Raw genomic sequence first — 21,309 nt, forward strand, 5'->3', positions numbered from 1 at the left:
TTTGCACTTCTCGGGGATATTCTGCCTCCTTTGAGGAGGATGTGGATTGTTCAGGTATGTAAGATTGTTTTCTTGGTTGTGGTGCAGTAAATTTACTGTCTTGTAACATGGTATCAACAGATCTTTCATTCACGAATCCTAACAAAGATCAACAAGCCAATACGCATTCCAGCCTAATAAGAGAACAATGTAAAAAGCTCAATAAAAACATCAAGGGGGTGTACTTCTGCATAAACACAACCTTCTCTGGCTGGCCAAATAAGAACGGGAAAGATGGCATCATTATAGACAATAAAACATACTTGTCACAAGTTGTAACCTTTATAGCAAAAGCTGCACATGCACATATATAAAAAAAGGGAGATTTATTTTTTTGAGTTCCCTTTTTTTTTGTTTTCTTTTTTTTTATATTTTTCTTGTGAAAATGCTTTTCTTTGTATAGAATTTAATCCCCCTCCCCCCAAATAAAAAACCAAGTCAAATTATAACGAAAATCACTGGAATTCATGGGTGAAAGAAAAGTGTTGTAAAAAGAGGCCTTAGGCTGGGTTCACACTATGGAATTTCGGAGCAGAAATTCCGGTGCAGCAGAGTCCCATTGCTGGCAATGGGATTCTGCTCCACAGTGATCACTGCAGAGTTTTCAAGGAAGACTTTCCGCCCGAAAAATGCCCTTGAAAAATTCTGCCAGAACAGTGAACTCGTTCAATGTTCTGGGGGATCTCCGCTCCGCAGAGTTTGCCGTCTATGGGGTATATGAAAATACTTGCGTAAAATAAAATACACCATGTGAATTTTACGTTGTGGGAACATTCCCTTTGGCTGGAACAAACAGATATAGTTTATGTAGTTTTAGTGTAGTTCTTGATGCTGTTTTTTTTTTTAAAATAAGCTTTCAGCAATGTCTGTGAAGCCCAGTAGAGAATGAATGGTGCACTAGGCGTGTACAAGCACTGCACTTAATTTTGGGGACAATTTTCCAACATTCTTAGTATCAATAATGGTCCGAGCAGCCGCACCCCCACCATTCAGCTAGTTATACCCTATCCTGTGAATAGGGGATCATTTTTGATCTGGGGAAAACTGTGCTAATATGGGGTTAAATAACATGGCGGCATGGATTTTACTTTACAGATTTAACACTGCGGACCGTGTGCTTTGAGTTATCTTTTTATTAAGGTAAATTAAATAATGCACCTAATAGATATATTAATTAGGACTATCAGCTGTTGCAAAACTACAACTCGCAGCATGTCCAGACAGCCGAAGGCATCATGTCCAAATGGCTAAAGATATTAACATGAAACTTGGCCACATGTTACTAATATGTCAATAATAAACATAGGATAGGTGATTTTACCCTTAATAACCCCCATTTGCCAGGGTTGGGGTTTTTGTTTAAAGTCCAATACAAGTCTATGGGAAATATTTGTTACTGCATAATTTCCAAACGGCTGGAGATATTTCAATAATACTTGGTCACATGTTACTTATATGTCCACAAAAAATATAGGATAGTTAATTTAACCCTTAACTAACCCCATTTGTGAGGGTTGGGGTTTTTGTTTAAAGTCCCATGCAAGTCAATGGGAAATATATGTTCCCACATAACTTCTGTACGGCTGGAGACATTTCAATACCTGGTACAAATATTATTTATATGTCAAATAAAAAGATATGATAGTTAAATTAACCCTTATATAAAAGATGGGTTTTTGTTTCAAGTCCCATGCGAGTATATGGGACTTCCAGTACCTTACTCCACAGGCTCCGCTCTGCATCTCCTGGTGAATGCGTCAATCTGGCTTGCAAGCCACACCCCATCTCACAAAGACATGCCCACAATTTAAGCCCCACCCCTTTTATGACCTACCCTTTTGTGCATCGGTCTGGCTTGCAAATCATGCCCAGTCCCACAAAGCCACGCCCCCTTCTATTTTCCACTTACAATATCTTCATCACAAATCTGTCCCACCTGAGGACAGGATATGAGGATGGGACATAAGGACGGGATATAAGGATGGTATATGAGGTCGGGATATGAAGACAGAATGTGAGGACGGGATATGAGGAGGAGATATGAGGTCAGAATATGAGGTCGGGATATGAGGACGGGATATGAGGTTGAGATAGAAGGTGGGGAAATTAGGTCAGGATAGAAGGTGGAGATATGAGGATGGGATAGGAGGTCGGGGTATGATGATGGGATATTAGGACGGTATATGAGGTCGGGATATGAAGACAGGATGTGAGGATGGTATATGAGGATGGGATATGAGGTCGAGATATGATGACAGGATATGAGGACGGGATACGAGGTTGGGATATGAGGAAGGTATATGAGGTCTGGATATGAGGACGGGATACAAGGTTGGGATATGAGGACAGTATATGAGGTCGAGATATGAGAACGGGATATGAGGAAGAGATACGGGGTTGGGATATGACAACAATATATGAGGACGAAATATGAAGTCAAAAGCTTACTCCTTTGTTGATTTTCCTCCCCATCAAGGATTAGGAAGGAAAAACCGGGCACTCAGCTAGTGTATATATATATATATATATATATAAGTTTTAGCTGATAAATGCTGGTGTTCTCTCCATGCTGTTGAGTGGTATGTGGTTTCCCGAGAGCTTGTTTTTTTTAAAGGTACACACAGTCTTGCTTTGAATTGACATCAGTGAAATAACACCTTTAATCCAAATCATTAAGGTATTAAGCAGTAAATAAACTGGGAAAACTGAGAATTGTTCGTCCACACGCTAGCTCTTTCCGATTGTTCCTAGCTTGGCAGCTTTAAGTCAATAATAGCCGTGCAGGCTCGGGGTATATCTCTCGGTGTCATTGAATTGCACTGTAAATTTGCCTCATGAATGTGTTAGATAAAAATGCACTAGAGGTCTTAACAAGTCCAAACAAGTTTTTCTCCTCTATTTTGGGCTCCGCAGCAGCTGCTATTCCATTTTTTTAATCGTGTGTTCCTTTCAGGATCTGCCTGCTGCCCCGAAGCAGTCAAAGGGTTGCTAGCTTAAAGGGGTTTTTACATCAACTGGTGCCAGAAAGTTTTACAGATTTGTAAATTACTTCTATTTAAAAATCCTTATCCATCCAGTACTTATCAGCTGCTGTATGTCCCAGAGGAAGTTGTGTAGTTCTTTCTAGCCTGACCTCAGTGCTCCCTGGTGACACCTCTGTCCGTTTCAATAACTGTGCAGTAAATCCCCATAGCAAACCTCTCGTGCTCCGGACAGTTCCTGACACGAACAGAGGTGTCAGCAGAGAGCACTGTGGTAAAGCACTACACAACTTCCTCTGTAGTAAACAGCAGCTGATAAGTCCTGGAAGGATCAAGATTTTTAAATAGACATATTTTACAAATCTGTTTAACTTTCTGGCACCAGTTGTTTGAAAACATTTTCTTTCTCCGTAGTACCCCTTTAATAGTTAATTGAGTGTTCCCTTAACATTTCCTCCTGGCACATCACCATTTACATTCAATTTTACCCATCTGGTTGTGGTAAATAAAACTATTGTTTTCTGATGTACTGTACAAATAGATAAAGCAACATGCACACACAGTATTTTGAGATTTTTTAAGGCATTTAGAGCATTTTTGAACCCTTTCTTTGTATTCTTTAAGGGTGCGTTCCCACAGGGCGTATACGCAGCGTATTTGACGCTGCGCAAAATGTATGGCAGCAGCTGGAAATACGCTGCGTATCCCTTGCTCACTATACACACAGGGCTTTCCGGCGGCAGCCCTATGTGTGTAGTGAGTTTTGGAGGCGGAGCCGCGCGTCACAGATACGCCGGCACACGGCCCCGCCTCCAAAACTCACTACACACATAGGGCTGCCGCCGGAAAGCCCTGTGTGTATAGTGAGCAAGGGATACGCAGCGTATTTCCCGCTGCTGCCATACATTTTGCGCAGCATCAAATACGCTGCGTATACGCCCTGTGGGAACGCACCCTAAAGTGTTAATCCCCCTTCACTAGGGAGTCAAGGAAAATTTAAAATTCCTAGGCAACCTCATAGCCCAAGAATTGCTCTGAAATTCATGTGATCATGACCATGTGCATGAGGCATTAGTGATCAAGTTATGGCTCTTTAACAAAACTACAACTCCCAGCATGCGCTTACACTCAGAGTCGTAGATTTGCCCTAGATGGAGATTCCCAGGTTGGAGATAAGTTCTATAAGATACAAACAGAATTAAGTTTGAGTTAATAACTTCCAGAAGGAGTCCTGAGACTTCACCCAGCAATATGGAAATCTCAAGTTAAACTCCCTGAAACTGGTATTTTCTCTCAGCTGGGTGTGTCTGCTCCCTGCGCAGCAGCTGTCACGTCTGGAGAGGTCGGCTAGTAGCTGCTGTCAGGTTAAAAAGAGATTGGAGAGACCTGCCAAAGGAATTCCACACCCTTTCACCCAAACCCTTCCGCCTCATTCCAGTTACGTAGCAACGGCACTAAGTACTAACTCAGCGTTTTTTTGGACAGTTTACATTAAGGGTATTAACCCCTTAAGGACTCAGCCCATTTGGGCCCTCAGACAATTTTATTTTGACATTTTCGTTTTTCCCTCCTCGCCTTCAAAAAATCATAACTCTTCTATATTTTCATCCACAGACTAGTATGAGGGCTTGTTTTTTTGCGCGACCAGTTGTCAGTTGTAATGCCATCACTCACTTTACCATAAAATGTATGGCGCAACCAACAAAATACTATTTGTGTGGGGACATTAAAAAGAAAAACGCAATTTTGCAAATTTTGGAAGGTTTCATTTTCACACTGTACTATTTACGGTAAAAATGACATGTGTTCTTTATTCTTTGGGTCAATACGATAAAAATGATACCCATGATAACATACTTTTCTATTAATGTTGCGCTTAAAAAAAATCGAAAACTTTTTAACAAAATTAGTACATTTAAAATCCCCCTATTTTGAAGACCTATAACTTTTTCATTTTTCCGTATAAGCGGCGGTATGAGGGCTCATTTTTTGCACCGTGATCTGTACTTTTTATTAATACCATATTTGCTTATATAAAACTTTTAATACATTTTTTATTACTTTTTTTGGGAATAAAATGTTATTTAAAAAAAAGCAGCTATTTTGGACTTTTTTTTTTATGTTCACGCCGTTCACCGTACGGTATCATTAACATTTTATTTTAATAGTTCGCTTATTTACGCACGTTGCGATACCAAATATGTGTATAAAATATTTTTTTTACACTTTTTGGGAGTAAAAAAGGGAAAATGGGACAATTTACGTTTTTTTGGGGTAGGGGGTTTTTCACATTTTTTTTAACTTTATTTTTTTTAACTTTTTTAAACTTTTATTTTTACACTTTAATAGTCCCCATAGGGGACTATTTATAGCAATCATTTGAGCCAGACCAGAGCAGAAAACCTGTGGAAGGCAGCGGAGGCAGGTGAGGGGACCTCCGTCTGCCGTGCTGGATGATCAGATCGCCGCAGCAGCGATGTGGGCGATCCGATCATCCATTTTAGTGACCGTGATGCTGCAGATGCCGTGATCTGTATGCTGCAGATGCCGTGATCGCGGATGTCCGCCATTACCGGCGGGTCCTTGGCTGCTAACAGCAGCCGGGACCTGCCGCGCATGACCCGAGCATCGCTCCGATGCTCGCGGTTATGCTTAGGACATAAATGTACGTCCTGGTACATTAGGTACCAGCTCACCAGGACATACATTTACATCCTGCGTCGTTAAGGGGTTAAAGTAAGAGTTAGGGATTAGCTTGGGGACAGCATGCCTATACAATTATCTGATGTGTACCGGAGTAGTCTTTAAAGAAGGCTGACAGCCGTAACATATATTGTAGTTTGGGGTAGTGCTGGCCGGTATACCAGTTTATACCGAATACCGGAGTGTTTTTTCTTTACGATATGAATTTTTCACATACCGCAATACCGTTTCCATAGCAACCAACTCCAGCCGGCCACACAGCGGCTCTGGGAAGTGTAGTCCGAGCCACACTGAACTGACTGTGAGGAGCTGGGAGGGGACTACAACTGCCTGTGGGCACGTCTTCCGAGCGGGCACGGGAAACTCAAGCAGAACTGCGGAGACATGGTAGAGAGTTACCGGGCAGCCTGACCGAGACCCCGGGTACCCTGGTGAGGACCCCCAACCACCGGGAAACTCGAGCAAAACTGCGGACACATAGAGGAGAGTTACCGGGCGGCCTGACCGAGACCCGTGTGCCATGGTTATAACCCCTGACCACCTGACACAATACTGAGGACCCCCCCCCCCCCCGAAATACTGTCAAAAACTGTGAAACCGCCGTAGTTTAGAAAAATACCACCCAGCACTAGTTTGGGGTCTTTAGAAAAGTTCCAGATATGATCCAGCTGTACTTATTCTCACTGTGAAAATGGTGTATGGTATGTGCAGAACCTTACCAGTGTGTCGGACCTGCTGAAAAACTGCCATAATAAATTGTAATAAAATGTAATAAATCTGTTCTGTAAAAGGATTTCTTCCGCAGCAAGTAACATATATCTGCTAGCATCATAGAGATGAATGAGACAATTGCAGTGTTTTCTGCAACAGGTTTTGCCACATGTGAATATACACTAGGTATCGACCGATATCGTTTTTTTAAGGCCGATACCGATAATCTGTGGAGGTTAGGGCTGATAGCCGATAACTTATACCGATATTCCGGTATAAGTTATTGGCTATTTATCCCCCCGCGACACCACTGCAGATCATTGATTTAAAGCGGGCGCTTTAAATCAATGAACTGCAGCGGCTTTTGCGGAGCCATAGACCGCCGCCGCCGCCCGCTTCTCTCCCCCTGCCTGTCCGGGGTCCTGAGTCCTATCACCGCGACCCCCCCCCCCCCCCCACCGCCGCTCCGCGCCCCCCCACCGCACCGCCCCGGCCCCATTGCCTCCCCCATCCCCGGTCTTATAATTACCTGTTCCCGGGGCCCACTCTACATCTGGCTCCAGTGGCGTCCTCCTGAGCTGTCACTGTGCGTACTGACGGTGATGTTGCGTCGCGTCATGTCACTCGTCATTGTGCACAGCGTAACGCAGGACGCAGCAGGAGCCAGAAGTAGCGTTGACCCCGGGAACAGGTAATTATAAAACCGGGGATGGGGGAGGCAATGGGGCGGGGGCGGTGCGGTGGGGGGTGCGACGTGGTGCATGGGGCGGGTCGGCAGTCGCAGTGCGGTGGGGGCGGTGCGGGGCATTATCGGATTATCGGCAAGGTAATTGCCGATACCGATAATGCCCAAAATCGTGATTATCGGCCGATAATATCGGCCAAACCGATAATCGGTCGATCCCTAATATACACTTAGATGACCTTTAATAAAATTTGTTCCAATTTCCCTGATGTGCCTTCCCCAGAAAAAACAATCGGAGACCAATAATAAAGAGTGCCGTAGGCTAATATGTGAACATCATGGCTGCTGTTTCCTTAGTGAATTTTCTTGGCCACTTATAAGTTTCTTCTTCAGTGCCTTTAGTGTCCTTGCAGACAGCCATCATTGTATACACTATGGGGGACATTTATCAAAGCATTTCGTAGTTTTTTTTGCTTAAATTTGTCACATAAAAGTCGCATGTGCGACTACTCTCTTTTTTCTGCGACTTTTTGCATTTTCAGTGTCCTAAGCAAAAAATTAAAATCTTGTTTACCAAAGCAAAAAATGATTTTTAACTTGCAGTGGTCAGAGATTTATCAAGTGCGAAAGTCACAAAAAAGTCGCACTGCATGAAAAAACCTACTAAATTTACTCCAGCTCAGATATGGAGCAGAAAAAGCCACTACCAAAGCAAAAATAGAAACATTGCTTAAGTGAAAGAAATTTATCAACAGGCTGAAAGCAGTTGATAAATAAGTCGCACATAAGCAAAAAAATTGTAAGAAAAAAATAACTAGAAAAAGGAATACATAAGCAAACATTGATAAATGTCCCCCCATATGGTTAACTCTTTTCCAGCCTACAAACCACTTTTTACTGCATGTTTACTATGTAAAGAGGTGTTTACACCTTAGTGGGGCATCTTCACTTCTCCTTTCGGCCTATATTGCCATTCTTTCATGTTTTTGAGTCCCGCAACAAAAGTATACATTCAGAAAATGGACCAAATATACTCACTAGCAGACTACATTCAATCCAAGTTGTGGTATACGTCAACATACCTATTTTTCCTGATATCTACATGTATATTGGCAACAAAGACTAAAATTGTGATGTGAATGGGGAGAGATACTAATTATTTCTTGATATCTAATTATAATAATTAAGTATTTATGGAAAATCGCACAGTTCATCGAAGTCTGGTCCAGCAGTTCAGTCTAAAACAAAGGGGGAGATTTATCAAAACTTGTCCAGAGGAAAAGTTGCCCAGTTGCCCATAGCAACCAATCAGCTTGCTTCTTTCATTTGAAACAAGGCCTCTGCAAAATGAAAGAAGAGATCTGATTGGTTGCTATGGGCAACTGGGCAACTTTTCCTCTGGACAGGTTTTGATAAATCTCCCCCAAAGAGTTTAGTAGCTGAAGGAAATGTACTGTGCCCTACCAGATGGCATTGAGTGATATTACAGGACTGGCCAACAAACCATAATTTGGTGCCTGCTATAGTCACAATTAAAATGTTCATTCATTCAAGTAGCCAAAAATATCTGTGGTACAAACACTGCTAGTATTATAACCATGACCTACCTACCCACCCTGTTATTACTCAATAATAGTTTGCATTTCTCACAGTTAAACTGAAGAAAATGCACCTAATGGTCTATGCACATGTTTATATAGTGGGTTTTTCTTTATGTTACATAAAGCATAAAGTAAGCTTTTGGCTTTATTAAATTTATTGTCATTGAAGATCTGGGTAGGGTGTCAAATACTTAAAAGTGTTAGGCCAGGATGACAACCTAATATCTACCCAGATAAAGGTGATCCATGGGGGTCCAATCAATAGGACATTCACAAATCACAAGTATGCGGGTTGAAGAAAGTTCAGTAGAGTGCTCAGTAATTTTTGGCAGTCCCATAAAGTGGCAGTGAGCATATTTGGTTGCAATTTCATTCAAACAGGGCAGGTTCCACAACCCTAATTCTGGTGATTGATGAAGTGGTTGAACCTGTGGACAGGTGATAAGTAGACATCTTTGGATAACCCCTTAAAATTTTGAGGCCCAGATTTATCAATCTGTCTTAGACAAAAAAAGGGAATAATTTTTGTCTCCGACAGTAATAAATCTGTCACAGATAATTTTGAGAAACAAAAGCTGAGCTGTTATTGGTAGCTGTCTGTCTGAGACAAAAATCTGTCACATCATATGCTTTGATTGGTTTTTCTGTTTGTTTACCTTGAGTCCACCAAAAATAGGACCAAGGGACCACCATCCAGCAATACAAAATAGGTGCAGGTGCCCTTTATTTGCATTCTGAACTTAAATGAACATCAATAGCCCGATTGTGTCTGAGGCCAAGAAGGAAATTATTCGGTTCTACCCTGGTTACAAGGACAGTTTATAACTTGTAATGCTGTACCAACACTACTGACATTGTATGCCTTCACCTGTCTCATCAGTTCTTCTTGCCGCATTCGGATTCGTTCTCTTTCCATCTGGATTCTCTGGAGTCGGAGCTTTTGTTGCTGCTGTTGTTGGGTGGTGAGCGCATTGGGCAAATTGATTAAGGCAGCTTGATGACTCTGGGAGGGGTGAGTCTGCTGGGATAAGGCTGGGTTGGAAGTCATCTGTTGCTGATGCTGGTGATTCAGTACTAGAAGAGATGAAAGATGGGACAGTCTAAGATTACTAAATATTCATGTGTGATAATGTTAATGGAAATTGCCATTGCATAAACTAGTACTTAACAATAATTTATGAAACATAGACCTGTGGAAATCATGGGGTGTATTCAAAAGCGAGAGTAGAGGCCGCAATGTGAATCACGTTGCATGTTACTAGGTAGGAGGATCAAAGAGATCTCAATATAGAATACTTGATTTATATTCTCTACTCTATCTATTTTTGGTTTAGAACTACAAAAGGACATGTTGTATAGGGTAAATGCGGACACCTTTACAGTTAATCTAGTGGTAAAGGAGTCCATAATAAGTAATCATAAGAGGACTTAAAGTAAATTTCAGATATCTGCCTATAGATCCTCAATGACCAACGTCTATTAAGTAATTATGAAGGCCAACAAGCAACGCTTTCATGAGAGGCCAAACACAAAAAAGTCTTTGTCATGTAAGCATCTGTGCCAACCAGAATCCCGTTTGGCACCCCATAGGCTAATACGGGGCAAGGCATCAGACCTATGGACTATCTGGCATAGTTGTCCCGTGGTGTGGTTAAGTTGGATCAACAAATGTTGCATGCAACGGTTTTTGATCCATCGCATCCATGCAGTGGTGAAACTTTGCCAGATCCATGGACATATGTGAACAGAGCCTAACTTTTTGAAAAGGGAATACAAGATGCAAAATCAGCCAAAGGTTAGCTTTTTGTTTTTTGGCCGTAGTTACAGTATTTAGCACTAATAGCATATACTTTTTATTTTCCAGTTATTATATGCATGTATTGACTAAACAGTTGGAAGTAGATTAAAAATTGTTGACCAATTTAAACATATAGAAGGTTTGTAAAAAAAAAAAAAAAAAAAAAAAATTTATCTAGGAAATTAAAGGACACGTATTATGGAAAAAACATATCCCCTATCCAAAGGATAGGGGATAAGTTTTAGATCCTGGGGGGTCTGAGTGCTAGGGCCCCCTTGATCTCCTGTTTAGAGCCCCAGCTCTCCTATACAGCGGCACGTCACGACCCCCACCCGAGGCTCTATGAGAGAGCTGTTCAGCAATCTTCAGGATCCCTTGGATAGGGGATAAGTTTTTTTTACATGATACTTGTCCTTTAATGGGAATATTGATGTACTATAAAACTCACTTAACTGTTCCTTAAAAAAAGGTCACAAAGAAGTGATGTGGTCTGGAGTACAACTACATTCCATCATTAGACTAAAAGTTTCAGAAATCTATTGAAATCAACCAAAATACTTGGCTGATAAAAACCTCCATGTATGAGGTTTCCATGTAAACAAGGCTACCCCCTGGAAATAGGATTTGCAAATGATACTCAGAAGGCATGCACTGACAAGTAAAGCAATGTAAACAAACATTTTGTTGGTTATTAAAGTTTTGGCAAGTAAAGAACAGAGAATGCTTTGAGATGTTCCATGTAATAATATGGCTGGTGTTAAATAAAAACAAAAAAACTGCAGTAAAATAGGTAAAAACAAACAAAACAGCAAGTATTTTTTGTTATCTAATAATGTGCTCTATAAATGTCTATGGGAAAGTGTCAGTCAGTGCACACATTGTTTAAAGGGATAAGATGTCTGATCGTGGGGTTCCCACCGCTGGGGACTCCTGCAATCTTGCATGCAGCACCCACCTGTGTGAGCTGCACGCATCGCCGCAGCCTCCGAGACTGCATGGTCCTCTCCCATAGACTTGCTTTGCTGGGGCAGGGCATGACGCAACACAGGGGCGGAGTTGTGACGTCACAATACTCCGTCCCCGTAGTCGTGACCCAGCAGATTCGGAGGCTGCGGCACTGTGTGCAAATGCCACAGGTGGGTGCTACATGCAAGATTGCAGGGGTCCCCAGCAGCAGGACCCACACAATCAGACATCTTTTCCCCTATCCTTTGGATAGGGGATAAGATGTCTTAAGGCCAGAGTACCCCTTTAAAATAAGTTAGTGATTGCATTGTTGGAATTACTGCAGTTTTTATACAATGTGTGCACTGGCAGAAACTGCAGGAAACGCATTATAAGTAAAAAAAATAATACTGCCGCATTTTTTACTTCTATTACTGTGGTATATTTGGTTTTGATTTTTATACTGTGTGAACCCAGCCTAATAATTATATACTCAAGCTAGAATAGAACTTAATGCTTTAATTTCCATAAGCTGATGGGCTAGAGTTACATCTTGGTAAAATCAATAAGGAAACACTTTGCGTGTCCCCAGGCTACCCACCCAAGACACATACAATCCGATCCTCCGCTAATCCCAGCCACATATTTCTCTTGTATATTAATCTATATCTATGGGAGTGACCAGATATTTAAACTGCAGCTTGGAAAGCCTGAAAAAAAAAATTTGTAAAAATAACAACACATGGAAAGTTCACAGAAAGGACTTCCTTGGTGGTGAACTGGTTGTTACCCCTGTTAACTGGAGAATGCAGCAAACATGCCCAGACTGCTTTTACTTCTCCCCTTTTCTTGACTACTGTCAGCTATACTGTTTGGCAAAATGGGGTTACAGGATTCCCTTTCTCCCCATCACCAAAAGCTGGAAAGCATCCCCAGGATGCCCAAGAAGGATACTCTCTTGATGCCAGACAAATAAAATAATAAAAAGGGAATTATTATGATATGAACGACACATTTCGGAGGGGTTAACCCCGCTTCATCAGTTCCTGATGAAGAGGGGTAAACCCCTTTGAAACACATGAACCACTGGGAAGTAGACCCGTCCTCATATTAAAGTGGGATAAGATGTATAAACCCGGAATACCCCTTTAATAATAATGATATAGTGAAACGTCTTTATAAGAGAAAGGAGTAAAAACGATAATGAAACGTAAGAAGACTTTTATGGAAGTTTTAATTCTGGAGCCCACTCTGAAAATGATGTAATAAAAAGTATTATTTTATATGAGCTGTCAGTATAAGAAGACAACCTACAGCCAGGTGCAAACCTGACAGATTGCCTTATACTGAGGACTCATTCTGCTTGTGTCAGCAAAGTGAATTCAGCTGAGAGCCATTTTATCCCCCCCTCCCTACCCACCATTTGTTTGTCTTCACATTAGCTTATAAGGACTATCCAATGTCAGGTGTCAGACAGTAGAGAGCCTGATGGAAAACACATGTCTGTGGTTTATGGACAGATAAACTCAACTTTATTTTTCACAACAGTTATTTCACTGCAGATGAGTGAAACAAGAGCTTGGCCCCTATTCTCCCTCTTTTGACTCCGCCAGCAATGAGAGACGTATGTTGCGCAGATTTCCGAGAAGCAGAATTAGATTTCCAAAGCAATACAAGTAAATGTAGATTTTTTAAAAAAATGTTTCTTTTTTGGGGGGGCGGGGATGGAATGAACTTTGTTCTGGTAGTTATATTATTACACAAAAAGCGATCCTAAAGGCAATCATACAAAAAAAGTTCATAGAATTGGACTGCAAAAACGACATCCCACACTATGTTGTATATCAGTTGTCTCCAAATTGTGGACCTTTAGATGTTGCAGTCATGCTAAGAGTTGTAGCTTTGCATCGTCAGGGGTTCCACAGTTTGGAGACTATTGATGCATTGGTTTGAGGTGTGAGCCAAGAACACAACTATTTATTTTGCAATAGACATACATTTGTTGGAAATGTCTTAGGTCTGAGGAGGAAACAATGTATTATGTTGTCAGTCGTGAAAAATCTAACTTGGCTGCTACATCATCTAGGCAGTGGTCCCAAACCCAGTCCTTACGGCCCACCAATATTCAGGAAGGATTCAAATTCTGGACTGTTGCTGGGCCTTGAGAACTCAGTTAAAGGGGTACTCCTCTGCCCTAGCGCTCGGAACATTTTGTTCCAAACGCTGGCTACGGGGATTGTGATGTCACGCCCCCCCCCCTCAATGTAAGTCTATGGGAGGGGGCGTGGCAGTCACCACGCCCCCTCCCATAGACTTGCATTGAGGGGGTGTGGTGTGACATCACAAGGGGGCATGGCCATGACGTCACGATACCCGCAGCCTGCACCCGGCGTTCGGAACAAAATGTTCCGAACACTGGGGCAGTGGAGTACCCCTTTAAGGACCTTTAATCTAGAACATGGAGGACAATGGATCTTGTCAAAATTGTTTAAAAGTGATTTGAATATTCTCAAATGGATAAGAATCCATTTTAAGCTACACTCTATGGTCAGTTTGGGTCTATAAACCTGTGGTCAGGCTGGGGCACTTGGCCTTGGTAGAGGAAAATGCCTCTGCATGTAAAACTGGCCTATTATATGGTATTAGGTAGGTAACATCTATATTGATGGGTCAAAACACCAGATGACAAGGGTAGGGTTACTTTTTGCAAGGAAACAATACTTTAACATAAACTTATCCTAGAATTTAAACAACAGCCAAAATAAGAGTGAAGCAGCATTGTGGTTCAAGAGCTGCACTATTAGTTTGACTTCAAGAGGCCTCAAGTTGCATAACCATTTCCCTGGTAAAATACAGCTCTGTTCATACAGTGTTCATCTACGCATTAGATTTACTGCTTACACTGGTTACAAATTACAGATTGCGTTTTTTGTTTGTTTGTTTGTTTTATACAGTACAATATACTTTTTATGTTCATTGAAGTATATGGTAAGTGTATACTCCTAGATATACACTTCATGTTTTTGCCATGCCGTTAAAGGGGTACTCCGGTGAAAACCTTTTTTCTTTTAAATCAACTGGTGGCAGAAAGTTAAACATATTTGTAAATTACTTCTATCAAAAAATCTTAATCCTTCCAGTACTTATTAGCTGCTGAATACTACAGAGGAAATTATTTTCTTTTTGGAATGCTCTCTGATGACATCACGAACACAGTTTTCTCTGCTGACGTTATTATAATAATAATAACGCATTATTTATTGTTGTCCTTAGTGGGATTTGAACCCAAGTCCCCAGCACTGCAAGGCAGCAGTGCTAACCACTGAGTCACCATGCTGCCCTTAGCATACATCTGCTATGCACGGTTGCTAAAATGGACAGAGATGTCAGCAGAGAGCACTGTGTTCGTGATGTCATCAGTGTTCCAAAAAGAAAGGAATTTCCTCTGTAGCATTCAGCAGCTAATAAGTACTGGAAGGATTAAGATTTTTTAATAGAAGTCATTTACAAATATGTTTAACTTTCTGCCACCAGTTGATTTAAAAGAAAAAAGGTTTTCACCGGAGTACCCCTTTAAGGCTAGGTTCACATCAGCGTTTGGAGCTCCGTTTGCTAATTCCATTATAATGAAGGGACTTTAGCCAAGAAAAAAACCCTGCATCTCAGGTTTTTCTCTCTGCTAAAATCATGTAAAATAAAAGGCAACTAACGGAATTTCGATGGACCCCATTCAAAGTGTATGGGACCTGTTGGGTTCAATTGATGTGAACATAGCATGAGATATAAGTTTTTTACTGCTTACTGCAAAAAATAAAAAAAATGTATACCACTACATCACAATGCAACAGGATATCTATACAGATGGATCCCATGACCATACACTTTCTTCTGTAAAAAGGCAATATACATTTAGCCACTGGATGTCCACTGGATTATACATGGGCATCCCGCTGCATCCCGTTGTAACAGTATATTTTGTCTTTTGTTTTTGCAGTTAACAGTAAAAAACATAATCCTCTACCGTTTAACAAAAACATGGTGTAAACAATGCCATAATGTACAGTGGTCCCTCAAGTTACAATATTAATTGGTTCTGGGACGACCATTGTATGTTGAGACCATAACTCTATGGAAACCTGGTAATTGGTTCTGAAGCCACCAAAATGTCATCCAAAAATAGGAAAAAGTGAGGATCAAACAAAAATAAGCAGATAACTGATATAGATAAAGCAAATCCTTATATATAAAAGTAATAAAGATCTGCTGGGAGCTGTAAATCACTGTCTATGTCAGTGTTTCCCAAGCAGGGAGCCTCCAGCTGTTGCAAAACTACAACTCCCAGCATGCCCGGACAGCCAAAGGCTGTCCGGGCATGCTGGGAGTTGTAGTTTTGCAACAGCTGGGGGCACCCTGCTTGGGAAACACTGGTCTATGAGGACAGGAGCTTCTTCAGGGTCCTATACAGTACATGCAATGTCCAAAAAAAAAAAGTAACATGGAGTCGCCCTTACCTGGTGTCCAAAAGGAGCAGATAACCCTGGTACAGGTAAAGTGTACAGAACATGTAATACCACCCGGTACTGTAGGGGGCGCTACCAGACATCAGTCAGTGCATACACTTCAGTAATACAGGGGTTTTACCAGTAAATTGCCCATTCTGATTGCTCGGTTCTTCCGGCCATTGACATGTTTTGTAGATCTGGACTGTCTGTAACATTGTATGTTGAGTCTTGTTTCAAGTTACAATGGTCCAGAAAAGATCATTGTATGTTGAAACTATTGTATGTTGAGGCCATTGTAGGTTGAAGGATCACTGTAAATATCTGTATATATCTGGAAACAAATTACTTGAGACTGCTTTAAGACCTTATGTTTGGACCGATTGTAATTCCATCCTCCACCCATAGGGTCACACAGTACATGTAATACAGCCATATCCAGTAAAGTGGAGATGCAACAGCAAGCATGTGACCTCATACCGCAGCGATTTGCTTGAAAATGATCCGATAAGAGCTATTGATAAGCTTTTTCACATCAGCATGTTTATTCAGTGTTGTAGTGTTAAGGGGTTTATGGGACTAAAAACTGGACTCCTGTCAATGAGCTTTATGTAGAACAGAGCTGCAATACCACTTACAACCCATAGTCAAGACTGGCACTGTTTAAAAAAAATGTTTAAAAAATCATCTGAGATTTTTTTTTTTTTTATATCTTTTTTAAAACATCTTTAAAGGGACCATGTTGCACTGAAAATGTAGTCAATTCTGTAGATACCATGTTATACAGCAGGGGAAGCTGAGCAGGTTGACATATAGCTTTGTAAGTAAAGTTAAAGGGGTTATCCAGGAAAAAAACTTTTTTTTATATATATCAACTGGCTCCAGAAAGTTGAACAGATTTGTAAATTACTTCTATTAAAAAATCTTAATCCTTTCAGTACTTATGAGCTTCTGAAGTTAAGGTTGTTCTTTTCTGTCTAAGTGCTCTCTGATGACATGTGTCTCGGGAACAGCCCAGTTTAGAAGATGTTTGCTATGGGGATTTGCTTCTAAACTGGGCGGTTCCCGTGACACGTGTCATCAGAGAGCACTTAGACAGAAAAGAACAACCTTAACTTCAGAAGCTCATAACTACTGAAAGGATTAAGATTTTTTAATAGAAGTAATTTACAAATCTGTTTAACTTTCTGGAGTCAGTTGATATATATATATATATATATATATATATATATATATATATATATATATATATATATATATATATAAAGTTTTTTCCTGGATAACCCCTTTAATTCTGGGCTAAGCAGCCATGTGGGTGGATTTACTTAGTGTGTGTATGAGTGTGTCTATAGAGGGACCTGTCAATCACTACTTAAGATTTATATAAATAAATGGCAAGTTATCCTTGGACGTTTCTCACAAAACTATACAGTGAAACCTCTTTGAGAAGACCACCAGAAATTGCATCTATAAGGGTCAGTTTACACATGCATATTTTCTGCTGAAGATCTGCTGCAGATTTGCTTCAGCAGATTTTGCTGCCCATTGAAGTCAATGGGCAGCAAAATCTTCAGCAGCAAATCTGCAGCAAAAATATGCATGTGTGAAGTGACCAGAAAGAACATGTCTATAGTGGACTGAAAATCCATCACATAACATCTGGTATGGACAAAGGGGTGGTCTTCTGAAAATGGTGGTCTTCTGGAGAGGTTTCACTGTGTTGTCTGCTCAGCTCCTCCTGTTCTATAACATGATGCCTGCAGACTGGACTGCATTTCCAATGTGGCAGCATTTCATTATTTTTTACTTTCAGCAGAAGAATCTAAAGGAAAAGACGACAAGTAAATACTACTTACCAATAATGGAGACATGGCAGCATTTGGAAACAAAAAACAACCAATTAATTATAATGGCATATTGTTCTTTACAACAATGCTTTACAACACTTATGATACCAGCAGTGACGCTGGAGCCATATAGGACAGAATACGACAAGCAGTAAATGTTCCTGCCCAGCAGTGAAAGTAGTAAGTGCAGAAAGTACCATCCCTTAAAATAATACATTAGATTAGGTAATAAAGAAATCCTCAATCAATTTTATATGCCAATCCTTAAAGGGGCACACTACACCCAAAAGGTGTTCATCACATTTATATAAGATGATCTCACATGTTTAGTATACGATTCCATAACATAATGCGGCTCTGATTCAATGTGGTTTAATGTATAATTAGAATACTGTATGCATATACAGTATACATAATAAACAAGTATTATGTCAAATATAGAATCACAATGCCCAGACACAAGGGCAGAGACGGAAAAAGAATCCTAAAGCAACTAAAGTCAATGGGGGGAATTTATCAACAAGTTCAGAGCTTTTTTTTTTTTTTTGTGTAGAAAAGTCGCAGAAATTTCTCAGTTGCGCAAATATTTGTCTAAATAACCTGAACTAAATAACTTTGGTAAAAACTTTTGGTTTTTCACTTTGCAGTGGTTTCTGATTTATGAAGTGTGATTTTTATTTAAAAAGTTACAAAGTTACAAGTTTGTTGCAAAGCACTCAATTTGTCACAAATCTTCACCAGCCCAGACCTGGCTTTTTACATAACTGGCTGTGGAGAGCATTATCATTTTTTATTTTTTTCCACAATGGGGTAAAAAGTTTCAAAAAGGAGAAATCATATGAAATAGTGTTCTGAAGTGATTGTTTTTTTTTTTGCTTTCGAGTGACAAATTTATCAAATGATAAATATGTTGCACATAAGCAAAAAAAATTAAATAATGATTTGAAAAGATACTTTGTAAAGACACATAATGATAAATGTCTCTCTGTGAGGCGGGAACACGTGCCAACATATGAAGGACTGGAAAGTCCTGATGACCATGGCAATGGCAGATGACTCTTAAGTGTATGTAGCTATTTGTGTATGGGGCCCCATGTAGAAGGAGAGGGGAAATCCTGAGCAGGAAATGCTACGGAGGGTCCTGGTAAGTCTTGTTTTGGAGAAAACTTTGCTATAAATAAACACAATGCAGACTAGGGAGAGATTCAAATGCACTGACTGCACCGAGAGGATGAGAAGCCCATTCACTCCCACAGAAATCTGGAGTTCCTGACAATTTCCGTATTTTTCGCCGTATAAGACGCACTTTTTCTTGTGTAGTTTTGCAACAGCTGTAGGCACCCTGGTTGGGAAACACTGGTCTTATACAGCGAATACACCCCTATCGCGGCGGTCCCTGCGGCCATCAATGGCCGGGACCCGCGGCTAATACAGGACATTACCGATCGCGGTGATGCCCTGTATTAACCCTTCAGACGTGGCGATCAAAGCTGACCGTCGCGTCTGAAGGGAAAGAGACACTAACCCGGCTGTTCAGGCGGGCTGTTCGAGAACGCCGCAATTTCACCGCGGCGGTCCCGAACAGCCCGACTGAATAGCCGGGTTAGTGCTTACAGGACACCGGGAGGGACCTTACCTGCCTCCTCGGTGTCTTCTCCTTTCAGGGATCCCCTGTATGGCCGGCGCTCTCCTTCCTCGTCATCACGTTGTCGCGTACGTGCGTCGGCGTGCGTAACGACGTGATGGCGGCGACGGAGAGCGAGGATACCCGGCCGGCAGCAGAGACGTTCCGGAGCGACGGGGACACGGCGACAGCGATGGAGCGACGTCCAGGGCAGCGGTGACGGGTCCGGAGCAGCGGGACACATGAGTATTACCTCCTATGCACTGGTCTTCAATCTGCGGACCTCCAGATGTTGCAAAACTACAACTCCCAGCATGCCCGGACAGCCAACGGCTGTCCGGGTATGCTGGGAGTTGTAGTTTTGCAACATCTTGAGGTCCGCAGGTTGAAGACCACTATTGGGTTCAAAATCTTTATTTTTTTTAGATATTGCACCTATAAATTGGGTGCGTCTTATACGCCGGTGCGTCCTATAGGGCGAAAAATACTGTACACTATGACTTAAGTGTGAAGAAGCCAATGCTGTTATCTCTTAGACCAGTGTTTCCCAACCAGGGTGCCTACAGCTGTTGCAAAACTACAACTCCCAGTATGCCCGGACAACAACCCCATGTGGAAATTTACATACACAAACAAAAAATGGGTTTAAAATTAAATTAAAATCCATGGCCTTTCCTTAAAAGGGGTACTCTACTGGCCACCGTTTGGAAGTAAATGTTCCGCCCGCTGTTTTTTGCTCTGCGGGGGTCGGCCCCGCCACGGCTGTCACACTCCCTCCCATAGACTTGCATCGAGGGGGGGATGGCTGTGATGTCACGAAGGGCGTGGCCGACCCCCGCAGCACGAAAACAGCGTTCAGAACATTTACTTCTGAATGCTGGCCAGTGGAGTACCCCTTTAAAGAAGCACTCCCAAAGAGAAATATTTGTAGTCCTTTAGGCTAGGTTCGCACTACAGAATTTTCGACCAGAATTTCACATAGGAATTTTGGTTGGAAATTCCAGAGTAGCAGAATCCCATTGCTGGGATTCCGCTGCATAATGCATACTACAGAATTTCAGTGGCGGACGTTCTCCTGACAAAGCATGGTTCTTGTCCATTCTTCAGGCAGAATTCTCCTCAATGACATTGCCATTTTTGGGGATGGCAATGTCTGCGTGTTCCTAGCTCCAACTGATTCAGTCGGCAGTGGCGGCAATCGAGATCTCCGGCAGGAAATTCCGTAGTGTGAACTTAGCCTTTCTGGTGCCTTTATTAACTTATTATCGACTCTATTCTGGTTCTGGTTCACAAGACCATACTGATCTAAAAAAAGGGGAAGTAAACCCCCAAAATGTGTCGTCCATCCATTATTCCAGCTGTTCTCTCATGTTTTTTTGCTTTTATGTTTGCTAAAAAAAATCCATTTGATCTACTTTGCAAAATACCATTGGATTGGATTGAATCTATTCTCATTTAGAAACCGGCAGCACCTGATCATTAAGGTCACGATTTTCATCCTCATATCTAAGATCAGGAACCAGACTTGCTGAAACTTGCAGCGGGTTATGTGTGAAACGGAAGTCACTTTCTATATTTACTCCAATGAGAAGCAAATCGACATGCTTATTAGAGTGAATAGAGCGGCACCCCAGACATCCAGTGCACAAAGGGAATTTCTCTTCGTGCTGGATGACTAACGATGCAGGGCAGAGGCTCGTGACATCACAGTCACGCCCCACTCGTGATGTCGTGATCACGCCCCCTCAATGTAAGTCTATGGGAGGGGGCGTGATGACCGTCACTTGTGACGTAGCCATGACGTCACGAGCCACAAGCGCTGCACCCGATACAAACACCGGCTGCAGCAGAGAGATTGAGGGGGGGGATCAGGCAT

General features: G+C 41.6%; 1 protein-coding gene across 2 annotated transcripts in view; it reads right to left on the minus strand.

Moving 5' to 3' along the window:
* Positions 1 to 21,309, minus strand: part of WWTR1 (WW domain containing transcription regulator 1) — a 99,993-nt gene that overhangs the window by 14,421 nt on the left and 64,263 nt on the right. Inside the window, exon 3 of one of the 2 annotated variants that reach the window (XM_056564865.1) lies at positions 9,574 to 9,794. In XM_056564865.1, coding sequence (XP_056420840.1) covers positions 9,574 to 9,794 — 221 coding nt within the window. The remainder of the gene's footprint in view (positions 1 to 9,573; positions 9,795 to 21,309) is intronic. The other variant, XM_056564866.1, reaches the window with a different exon arrangement.

Source organism: Hyla sarda, chromosome 3 (genome assembly GCF_029499605.1).
Source record: "Hyla sarda isolate aHylSar1 chromosome 3, aHylSar1.hap1, whole genome shotgun sequence".
Lineage (NCBI taxonomy): Eukaryota > Metazoa > Chordata > Amphibia > Anura > Hylidae > Hyla > Hyla sarda.